This window comes from Chiloscyllium punctatum, chromosome 20, assembly GCF_047496795.1.
Source record: "Chiloscyllium punctatum isolate Juve2018m chromosome 20, sChiPun1.3, whole genome shotgun sequence".
Lineage (NCBI taxonomy): Eukaryota > Metazoa > Chordata > Chondrichthyes > Orectolobiformes > Hemiscylliidae > Chiloscyllium > Chiloscyllium punctatum.
Window position 1 is genome coordinate 58,364,920 of NC_092758.1, and position 12,471 is coordinate 58,377,390.

General features: G+C 41.1%; 1 protein-coding gene across 3 annotated transcripts in view; it reads right to left on the reverse strand.

Annotated features, from left to right (window-relative positions):
• sh3tc2 (SH3 domain and tetratricopeptide repeats 2) overlaps nt 1-12,471 on the reverse strand; it is an 87,562-nt gene that overhangs the window by 31,564 nt on the left and 43,527 nt on the right. For all 3 annotated transcript variants that reach the window (XM_072590970.1, XM_072590968.1, XM_072590969.1), the window contains one exon: nt 11,413-11,556. In XM_072590970.1, coding sequence (XP_072447071.1) covers nt 11,413-11,556 — 144 coding nt within the window. The remainder of the gene's footprint in view (nt 1-11,412; nt 11,557-12,471) is intronic.

Sequence of the window (12,471 nt, forward strand, 5' to 3'; positions counted from 1 at the left end):
AGGTGAGGGAGAAGGATAAAATCAGTCAATGTTCACACTCCTGCACATTGCTGCAAAGTAAGTCTTTGTATTCGTGGATTGCTATGAACTCATCATCCTGTCTGTCCCACTGTCTGTCAGTTATTAGCTGAAGTATTTGAAGGGTTAATTGTGGTTGTCCACTATCTCTGCATGACTTATTGCCTTCATGCAGGACTGTGCTCTCTAAGTGGAACTAAGTACCTTTAGTGGAACCAGAAAGATACGCCTATTTGTCAACAAAAGACTAGTTTTGCATTTAACAGATGGACTGGGCCCATTGCCAACATAAAATAATTATCAGCATTATTCCATAGCTGACAATATGCCTATTGTTGGAAAGTCAGATGACCTTTCTGGTGGTAATGAGGAATCTTAGGACATCAATCGAGCAACATAGCTGTGGTGGACATGAGAGGAAAAACAATGCTCAGATTTTCATCACAACAGCGACAATTCACTGTCAAGTTAAAAATCTCTGAAGATGAGGACCTTCCCCAAATGTATCATTTCAAACTTTTGTGAAAGTGGCTTTAGGGTTGGCCCGGGTTTCATGCATACACAATCTGCAGAGATATTTGATTAGATTAAAGTTCACCCATCTCCAATTAAATCTGAGTTTGATATCTCCACTGCTTGGAACCTGTAGTGTGCAGAGCAGACCAGCACAAAGCAAACAACACAGAGGATGCTAGAGAAATTTTGTAGGTCTGGCAGTAAATCTAGAGAGTGAAACAGAGTTCGTGTTTCAAGCCTGACATGACTCTTCTTCAGAAATGAAAATCCTACCCCATTGAGGGCTAAGAACACTGCAGGATATGCTTGAGCATTGACAGGGTCAAACAAATAGTTACCTCGTTAGGAGGCTAATCAGAAATGGGGATTTAATGTGCAGATATGTTGCTGGATTTTGATCTTCATCCATATTTGGTTATCACCCAGTGATAATGGTTCTTAACTACTTGGTTCACTTGAAACACACACAAGGATGATAAGTTAGAATTTCAGATAATGCAGGGCCAAAACACATAAGACATGAGCCCATATTGTTGAGCCAACTTATAAAAATGGTATAACTAAGTACATTCCTAAGCGCAATATCTGACCAGTATCCCTGGGCAGGGTGTGTGGGGGGGTGGGGGGGGAGGTGCAGAGCACAAGGACAAAGGATAATACCTTTGTAATAATAGGTCAAGGGACAAAATGAGTAGGGCTGGGGGTTGGATGGAAGCTGAAGGGGTTAAAAGGAGTTTCACAGTTTTAGTTAGAAGCGTTTTAGGTAAAATAAATATAAACAGAACATTAACAAGTATACTCTAGACAGGATAAGTAATGAGATGAGAGCAAAGGGACAGCTGAATGAATGATAGAAGAAAGGATGCAACTCAGTTGACATAATCAACACAATAAGGAGAGGCCTTGTGTAGACACGAATACTCCCTAATATTTGTGGGAAATAAGTGGCATCTGGCTAACATTCGGTTGTCAATTGATCAGATTAGATGTTGAGGATGTTATTTAAACTATGTAAGAGATAAGACCTTGTGGGTTTTGCCAGAGTTCAGTTTTAGAAGGTTAAGGCCGACTCTGTTTTTATATGTACGAATAAATGATCATGATCTGTAACAGAAGTCTCCTGATGGTTAATAAAGTTGAACCACAATAAGCATGCTGGTGGAAGCCTTCATCATAAGTAGATCATACAATGTAATGAGTATGCAACAAAGCAAAAGGATAATGAATGCATCATCACTAACTGGCCAGAGGACATCTCTTCAACACTGGGAAATATTCAGCTAAACTGGCACTATACTGTACATATGCAAGTGTGTGTGCTGTACTGCTTAGTCACATTTGCAAATTTTAAACAACAGCTGGCTTGGTGACTCTGGTTAGCATTGCTGCCTCACAGTGCCAGGGACTCAGGTTTGATTCCAGCCTCGGGTGACTGTCTGTGCAGAGTTTACTCATTCTCCTCGTGTCTGCATGAGTTACCTCCAGGTGATCCAGGTTCTTCCCACAATCCAAAAAAAATGTGCAGGTTAGGTGGATTGGCCATGCTAAATTGTCCACAGTGTTCAAGGATGTGTAAGTTAGCTGCATTAGTTAGGGGTAAATGTAGAGTAATTGGGTAGGGGAAGGGTCTGGATAGGTTACTCTTCGGAGGGTTGGTGTGGACTTGGGCTAAATGGCCTGTTTACATAGTAGGGATTTTATGGTCCTAGCTAAAACATATACTTCATGTTATTGTTGAACATGACTCCCAGTATAAATTGTGCATATTTATCAGTGAAGTACAAGAGAATCTAACAAAGCCATTTTAAATGTATGAGGTTGCCCAGTGAATACTGGTTAAGCCCTAAGAGGACTTTAAATTTCCAGCATTGAGAATAGGTTTCTGACTGCTGCTTGAACCATAAATCTAATGTGATACATGTCCTTCGACAGAAATGAGCTTTGGAAGGAAGTGCATTTAAGTGTTCACAAGTAATATAGTGTGAATGAGTTGGATGTAAATCAGCTTTTGGGATTTAGACACAACAAATTTGTAGTCTTATCTTTACTCAATACAAAGTGAAAAGCAAAGCTAAGTGTTTCAGTACAAGGTTAAAGAAGGGAAAGCATAATTGAGTAAAGTGAAGTCAGATTCCATGGTCATGCACCCTGGCAAAGAATATCATTCACAAGGAGTGCCTGTCAGGCCAGTAGTTTATGATTTTCCATCATGCCTCACCAGTAAGTACCCCACTGGGGAATTATTCCTACAGTGCCAAACGAAAATACTCTCACGTACTACTAAGCTCTCAAACTATTATCAAAAGTGACATTCAAACAGTCTTAAAGGATTGTCAATTGCCACAATCGAAATATAAGTTTCAATATTAAGCCCTCATGACAGATAGGAGAGGGTCCAATTAAGGAGCTAAATATTAAAAGTTGTAGAGCATGTTTCTCAGCAAATGCACACAATTCCTTGAATTTTGGGTGGCATCTCAAGTTCACTCTATTAAACCTATTTAATATTGCACCCTGGAACTGAATGGGAAGCAAAATAAAAATAAATGACAGCATAAGATGGTCCTACTGTTAAACTGGTCAAGGCTTCCATCAAACCAGGCTTTCTTGAGTTTCTTTGCACAATTGCATTTTTTATCCTCACCCCCTTGTATATAATCGGGCTCATGAAGACAGTCAATTAATACCAACCATTGATGTAAATGTGGGTCGAGAGTGTGGTGTTGGAAAAACACAGCAGGTCAGGCAGCATCTGAGGAGAAGGAGAATCGATGTTTTGGGCATAAGCTCTTCATCAGGAAATGATGTAAATGTCTTTTGAAAGTTAACTTTGAAGTTCTTCTGAAGGTGCTGGCCTTCACATCCTCATTTTCACCTGAAGCGTAGTGACCCTCAGGTTAAATTCACTATCCATTAACTCTCTCCAATGAGAGAGCAGCCCTATGGCCCTCTGGAATATAATGACTTTATATAAAAGTGACATAGTATTTACAATTGCTTTTCACAAAAAAGCTTCATACCAAATTTGAAAAACTGATTAGCAGCAATGGATGAGGTCAATTACATATGTTGAAGATGTTTGCTCAATCAAAAATCTACCTTAACTACACTGGGTTTTGGTCATGTGATCTTAAAGCAAAATTTCTTGGAACTTAACTATGTCAAAGTACATGAAACATTACAAGCAGGAAGGACGATGTGACATAGTCTTCTTGTGCTGATTGAAGTGGAGTAAGTAAGCTCCTCCTTATCAGCATTCCAGAGCAAGGTGCAGCAGTCCCTGAACATTGGCCAGTAAAGGCGTCATATGATTGTTTAAGTCCTTTCACCAGCAAAATAAATGTCAGTAATTTACACCATGCCTGAAGTTAAAATGATGACAAAAGGTTTCACCACAAAAGAAATGGTGGGTGATGCTCTGAAATCTGCGTTAATCAATCCAATGCTGGGCTTGGTACATCATGCTTCCTGACAGTGCATACAAAATAATCTATTTAGTAATCAGTTAGCTCATAAGAAAGAGATATGTTTGTCCAAAATATTTTTATTTGGCTCCTATATACTGTGAATTTGATTATTAAATCAATCCATGGCTTAGTCTGTCCTTGTTATCATTTAGAGTCAACTCAAAAATAACATCGCAGAATGAAGGTCATTAATGAACCTTAGGACAGCACAATGTTCTGATTCAGCGACTGGTGAAAGCTCTGGATATTGTAAAATGCAAGCTCTAATACAATTCTACTCTTTTTAGGTCCTAGCAAACTGTCAATTTGCTGCAATTTTGGGCGGCACGGTGGCACAGTGGTTAGCACTGCTGCTTCACAGAGGCTGAGACCCGGGTTCATTTCCCGCCTCAGGCGACTGACTGTGTGGAGTTTGCACGTTCTCCCCGTGTCTGCGTGGGTTTCCTCCGGGTGCTCCGGTTTCCTCCCACAGTCCAAAGATGTGCAGGCCAGGTGAATTGCCCATGCTAAATTGCCCATAGTGTTAGGTAAGGGGTAAATGTAGGGGTATGGGTGGGTTGCGCTTCGGCGGGTCAGTGTGGACTTGTTGGGCCGAAGGGCCTGTTTCCACACTGTAATGTAATCTAATCTAAATCCTCAATCAATAGTTGTGCGAACTGTGATATGGAGGAAATGCTGCATGAATTTTTTAAAAAATTGTTAAAAACTTCAAACTCTATTCCAATACACTGAATCTGAAATAACAAAGTGACACCTCAAATCCTGCAATGAGGTTCCAGATTGAGAAGACATGAAATCAGAAATTATTGGAGAAACTCAGCAGGTCAGGCAGCATCTGCAGAAAGAAAGCAGAATTAACGTTTCGCGTTTGGTGACTCTTCAGACTCTTCCATAATATGATGTACCTGTAATCACTTTTTTTCCATTAAGATCTTAGAAGGCAAATTTTGCTGTAACCAAAGCTGTAAAATTTGACTGATGTAAAAATGCAACAACTGGATTCCCTAAATTCCAAGTTCTCAACCCTAGCTGCCAGCACCTGCAATTCACTCAACAGGAACAAATACTAAATCGAGCACATTGATCTCCGTATCTGCTTCACTGATATGCATTCTTTTCAAACAAGACTTCAAGTCAGAAAGAGACTCTGATAATTTTGAGATGACACTGATTGTGAATCAAGAGAATTGTCTGAGAGTGAAATACCCATAGCATGGGCACACCTTTGTTGGTTATAAACTTATATGAAGTCAGAGAACATTGAACAATATAGCACAGTACAGACCCTTCAGCCCTTTTTGACGTGTTGACCTTTTATCCTATTCTAGATCAAACCATCCTACATACCATTCATTTGACTACCATCCATGTGCCTATCCAAGAATCGCTCAAATGTCTCTAATGTATCTGACTCTACTACCACCACTGGCATGCACCCTGCGTAAAGAACCGACCTCTGATATCTCCCCTAAACCTTCTTCTCATCATCTTAAAATTATGCCCTCTTATGATAGCCATTTCTGCCCTGGGAAATAGTATCTGACTATTCACTCTATTCATACCTCTCATCATTTCGTACATCTCTATCAAGTTGCCTTTCATCCTTCTTCATTCCAATGAGAAAAACCCTAGCTCCCTCAACCTTTCTTCAGGAGACATTTCCTCCAGTCAAGGCAGCATCCTTGTAAATCTCCTCTGCACCCTCTCTAAAGCTTCCATATCCTTCCTATAATGAGGCGACCAGAACTGAACACAATATTCCAAGTGTGTTCTAACCAGGGCTCTATAGAGCTGCAGCATAACCTCATGGCTCTTAAAATCAACCCCCATGCTAATGAAAGCCAAAGCCTTCTTAACAATCTTATCAACTTGGGTGGCAACTTTGAAGGATCTATGGACATGGACCCCAAGATCCCTTTGTTCCTCCACATTGCCAAGAATCCTGCCTTCAACCCTGTATTCTGCATTGTTATTCCACCTTCCAAACTGAATCACTTTATGCTTTTCCAGGTTGAACTCTATATGCCATTTATCAGTCCAGTTCTGCATTCTGTCAATGTTCTGTTGCAACCTACAACAGCTGTCCTAATATCCACCACTCCACCAACCTTCGTATCATCAACAAACTTACTAAACCACCCTTCCACTTCCTCATCCAAGTAATTTATAAAAATCACAAAGAGCAGAGGTCCCAGAACAAATCCCTGTTGAACACCACTGGTAACTAAGCTCCAAGCTGAATACTTTCCATCTACTACCACCGTCTGTTTTCTAAGGGTTAACTAATTCTGTATCCAGACAGCCAAATTTTCCTGTACTCCATGCCTCCTTCCTTTCTGAATGGGCCAATCATTGGGAACCTTATCAAATGCCTTGCTAAAATCCATATACACCACATCCACTGTTCTATCTTCATCATTCTATTTTGTCACATCCTCAAAGAATTCAATAAGGCTTGTGAGGCATGACCTGCCCTCACAAAACCATGTTGACTATCTTTAATCAAACTGTGGTTTTCCAAGTAATCATACATCCTGTCTCTCAGAATCCTCTCCAATAATTTGCCCACCACAGACGTAAGACTGACTAGTCCGTAATTCCCAGCATTATTCCTATTCCCTTTCTTGAACAAAGGAACAACATTTGCCACTTTCCAATCATTTGGCACTTCTCCAGTGGACAGTGAGAACATTAAGATCATCACCAAGTGTGCAGCAATCTCTTCCCTTGCTTCCTGTAGTAACTTTGGGTATAACCTGTCTAGCCCAGGGGACCTATCTATCCTGATATTTTTCAAAATTTTCAGCACATCCTCCATCTTAACATCAACGTGTTCGAGCCTATCAATCTGTATTACACTGTCCTCATAAATGACAAGTACCCTCTCAGTAGTGAATACTGAAGCTAAGTATACATTAAAGGCCTCCCCTACCTCCTCTAACTCCAGGCACAAGTTCTTTCCACCATCCCTGATCAGCCCTACACTCATTCTAGCCATCCTCTTGTTCCTCATGTAAGTGTAGAATACCTGAGGGTTTTTCAAAATCCTACCTGCTAAAGCTTTTTATTCCCCCTTCTAGCTCTCTTAAGTCCATTCTTCAGTTCCTTCCTGGCTACCTTGTAACCCTCTAAAGCCCTGTCTAATCCTTGCCTCCTCAACCTTAAGTAAGCTTCCTTCCTCCTCTTGACTAGATTTTCCATATCCCTTGTCACCCAAGGTTTCATCACCCAACCATCCCTTCTTTGCTTCAGTGGGATAAACCTGTCCAGCACTAATCAGCAAGTGCTTCCCAAACAACCTCCACATTTCTGTCGTGCATTTTTCTGAGAACATCTGTCCCCAATTTAGGCACCACACTTCCTGCCTAATAGCATGTAATTCCTCCTCCCCCAATTAAATACTTTCCCATGCTATCTGCTCCTATCCTTCTCCATGAGTATAGCAAAGGTCGTGGAGTTGTGATCACTATCACCAAAATGTTCTCCCACAGAGAGATCTGACACCTGGCATGGTTCATTGCCAAGCACCAAATCCAATATGGCCTCCCCTCTTGTTGGCCTATCTACATAGTGAATCAAGAATCCTTCGTGGACACACCTGACAAAAACTGCTGCATCCAAACTATTTGAACTAAGGAGGTTCCAATCAATATTAGGGAAGTTAAAGTCACCCATGATAACAATCCTGTTATTTCTGCACCTTTCCAAAATCTGCCTCCCAATCTGCTCCTCAGTGTGTCTGTTGCTATTGAGGAGTCTATAGAAAACTTCTAGTGAAGTGACTGCTCCTTTCCTGTTTCTGACTTCCACCCATAATAAGTCAGTAGACAAATCCTCCTTGACGACATCCCTTTATGCAGCTGTTATACTATCCCCGATTAGCAATGTCACTCCCCATCTCTTTTACCGACACGCTTATTACTTTTGAAACATCTAAACCCTGGAACATCCAACAACTATTCCTGCCCGTGATATTTAAGTCTCTGAAATGGCCACAACATCATAGTTCCAAGTACTGATCCATGCTCTGAGTTCACCACTCTTATTCCTGATACTTCTTGAGTTAAAATAGACATTTTTCAACCCATCACATTGACTGCACGTTCGCCCTATCAAGTGCCTATCACTCCTCACAGACTCTCTGCATGCTGTATCTGGCTGTTTACTAGTTACTCGATCCTCAGATTCATTGCTCCAGTTCCCACCCTCCTGCCAAACTAGTTTAAACACTCCAGAAGGACTCTAGTTAACCTCCAGCACAGGATATTGGTGTCCCTCCAGATCAGGTGAAATCCGCCCTTCTTGTACGGGTCCCACCTTCCCCAGAAGGTATCCCAATTATCCACATATCCGAAGCCATCTCTCTTACACCAGCCCTGCAGACACGTTCATCTGCACTCACTCTCCGTTCCTAGTCTCGCTAGCCCATGGCACCGGGAGCAATCCTGAGATTATTACTCTGCCTGTCCTGCCTTTTAACTTCCAACCTAACTCCCTATATTCAGTTTTTAGGTCATCAGCCTTTTTTCTAGCTATGCCATTGGTACCGATGTGCACTACGACTTCTAGCTGCTCTCCTTCCCCCTTAAGAATCATGTAGACTCGATTCAGGACATTCTCGACCCTGGCATGATAAAGAATATGTAACAAAAGATTCACAATTAGGGATGGGAAAATCTATTTGCTGATTCCATAATGTGAGTTGACTCAAGAACCCCTTTCCACCATATTTTTGCTCTCCAAGAGACATGGTTGAGGACATATCAGTTTTCACACACTGCAGTTCACTGCAAAAGAAATGCAGATGTGGAGGCAGACTAGTTAGAAAGTCTGACAGATTGCAGTTCACCTCAAAATCATTTATATGCTCCATACAAACATCCAACACATCTTACGTGTCTGTTCACACTCCCTATATTCACTCCATACCTTCTTGTAATCAGTCCATGATTCCACATACCTCTTATGAGGCCTTTATATCCCCTGTGTCACAAAGTTAGCTCTTTTTTTTCCCTAAAGCTGTTCCTTGGCCCAAGGAGAATCTATCCTTGATTTTTCTCAGAGGGGCAATAAACCGGGCCAGGCTCCAATCAGTCTGGTTTGGTACAGAGATGAAATGGATTTTGAGAGGCCTTTCCTATACATGTAAACAGATGAGACTTCGGGCCAAAGTGGTCATGTTTGAGAAGTACCTGTATAATGAAAGGGGAGTGGTCAGCTCTCTAGCTGAGTAGTGTTGTTCAGTCTGGCCTGGTGACAAGTTCAACAGGGAGCTGTGTGGAAACTCTCTCTTTCTGCCCTTCAAATTCAACTTGAAAGCATGTGCTCCATTTCTACTGGGTTTTAAAGGGAGTTTACTTATTGGGACTGTTGTGTATATTCGGAACAGCATAACTAAGTCTAGTTTGATATGCTGAGTTCTGTCAGGGTTCTTTATTCTTGGTGTTTCATTGTGTAATTTTTTGAATACATTTTTGTCTGTTTTAAAATCTAGTAGTCAACCTAGCTATCTTACTCCGGGTAATTTTCACTGTAAACTTACCGAAACAAGTTGCAAAATTATGGTCTGGGGCTGCTTGCTTAAGAATGTTTTGAGTGGTCTGGCCTAGTCCATAACACCTGCAAGGTCTGGACAAAAAATTCTCAGTTCAAAACTCAGGCCATTGGCAAAAGGCAACTCCGTCACTACCAGCACACCTTTCAGAGCTGCTTGTTTCTCTCTCCTGGTTCCTACAGAATAGATCTAATAGTGATACTATCAGCAACAAGCCTAAGAGAGAAAAAGCCTGTCATTGGAAGATCAACTCTTCATTGATTCTAATTACGAGGGGATGGGAAGGGATGGGAGGTGGTAGGTGAAATTATCTTTCCTCCAATTGGTGTCCTTCCCACCCGGTGCTTGAATTTTCCCCGCCACATCTTTTAGACCCTTTGAGAGTATTCTGAACATTGCAGACTCACGTCGTCGTTTAGTGAGCCTATGTCTGCCTGGTAGGGAGTGTGGACAAGACTAGCTCACCCACGTTGCATCCTAACTGTCCAGACCTGTGGCCATAAATACTCTGGCTGTCACTCCAGGAAAACCAGAACTCAAGCATCAGAAATGTATTACAGAGCAAAGCAAGCATTGAGCACAAGTTTGAAAATGTATAATCCTTCGAGGGCAGACACTGTTACTCAAGCTGGACTCCCCCAAAAGCACCTGCCACACTAATTAGCACAACTTACACTTCCTCCCTCAGTATCCCACGGGAGACAAATTAGGACCACTAAAGTAGTGGAACAGTCTATGATCCTGAACCAAACTGCCAAATTTATGACACAACCATTCTAAGGGACAAGATTTGATTTTAAAGTAGACAAAAACAGAGATCCAGGTACCTGCTATGAGAATAAAGCTGCAAGATTTCATGGTTTTGAACAATAATAAACATTAATATATAAAGTTAGAATGGTGGTACAGGCTACATTATATATACATATAACTTGTATTCTAATATCCGGAATTAACCTGAAGAGAGTGCAGGTAATAAACTGTGATTGAACAGCATAGCACACCCTATAGCAAATCCGATCAGAACCAACAGATTTCTCAGCAACTCCTCTTGATATGGTATCCTGGTTGGCCATCAAGTCTCATGAACATGTCACATAATCCATCTGGTTCACTAATCATTTAAGGAAAGAAATTGTCATCCTTATCAGGTCTAGCCCACATGTGACTCCAGATCCACAGCAATGAGGCTGACTCTTAATGGCCCTCTGGGCAGTCGGGTTTGGGCAATAAATGCTGGCTAGCCAGTGACACCAACATCCCGTGAATGAATTTTTAAAAAAGTACAATTCTACATTTTGATGATCCAGCCTTGAAACACCCTCATGGACTAATTCAATAAGCATTCACGTTCAGTTAATCACATTCCTGTCCTGGGATTACACTTCCCTGGATTCTGGAAACTGCACTCCAGTACTAACAGGCACAATTTCAGCTTTTAACTAATAGTCAGTTTCACCAAGATAGCATTGCCCGAGCTCAAATCTTGCTCAGTAGCATCAAATGATTCCCAAGCAAATGTTACTTGTACAAAATTACTGCTAACATAAGGGCAAATGGCTGCTTCAGCTCAACTTTACAAGTGTGGAGAATGCCTTTTCATAATGGCTGACTTCAATCTTGGGAAAACTCAGTATGCAGTGGATCAGTTAATTCTGTGCCTTCCTGCTCCTGGAAAGAGTTTGCAAGTGTAAGTCTGCATATTGAACATACAATTCAGCTTAAACCCCAAATGAAGAAAGAAATCCAAAAATGTTATAGCAACGGCTCAGAATTTGAATTTACCAAACGTGCAAATCCAATTTTATGAATCAGTCTGCATTCCTGGTCCAATACTTTCACCTGTTATTACCTTACCTTCCTGTAATAGAAGATCCAGATACATCATTGACAAATCAGCTTCATTCACTTCAACTTGAATCTTTACATCTTCCACAAGAGAAACATTCAACCAGAAGTGTTGATCAAACAACAAGTTCTCCAAACATCGCCCAACAAACCCTATGAGAACAAAAATATTAACAATAGAGTTAAAATCTGGGGGGGTTTGTCACTTGATGTACGCATTGTTGTTAGAAATTGAAGCAAAAACAAAGTGCTAGAAATACTCAGCAAGCATGGCCACAGAGACACAGTCATGAGAGTTATGTGTCAGGACAGCGATCTTTCAGCAGATTTTCAGCACCTGCAGCAATTCATAGAATCCCGTTAGTGTGGAAACAGGCCATTTAGCCCATCAGGTTAACACCGACCCCCCCAAACAGCATCCTACTCAGACCCACACCCCCTACCCTCTCTCTGTAAGCCAGCATTTCCCATCGCTAATCCACCTAATCTACACATCCCTGGACACTGCACAATTTAGCATGGCCAATCCACCTAATGTACACAACTTTGGACATACGTTTTTCACAAAAACAATACTGTGCAAGCAAAATGTGAGTAGGCAGCTCGTTATGTTTCCCATCTTTCCGACGACACTAGTTCATCCTGAGGTTCAGTTCATAGTACTATCTATTAATGCAAACCAAATGCAATATTTTCTGTGTGATCTTAAATTGTGATTTCAGAAAACTCTTCATCTTGGAGGAAATTACAGCGAAATAGGAGACAGTCCACAATGTCTATCTACATGTATTCACTTTCTGACTAATGTGATTTTTCCACCTCCCTCTTTTGTCTCTGTACAACCGTGCTCACATTTGCTGCAAATATTGAGCTAGCATTGCAGTATTAATGTACAAGCCCTCATTGTTTGTTGCATTTACATTTGTAAAATATTAGACATCCCTGTGATAAAGAATTAGCCACAATAAAACAGTTTTGCTTCCAATCTGAGCCAAAGAACAACATGTTTGGACTGAAATGTAATATAAACACTAAGTAGTTGCAGTCTGTGTATACCACCGTATCCAG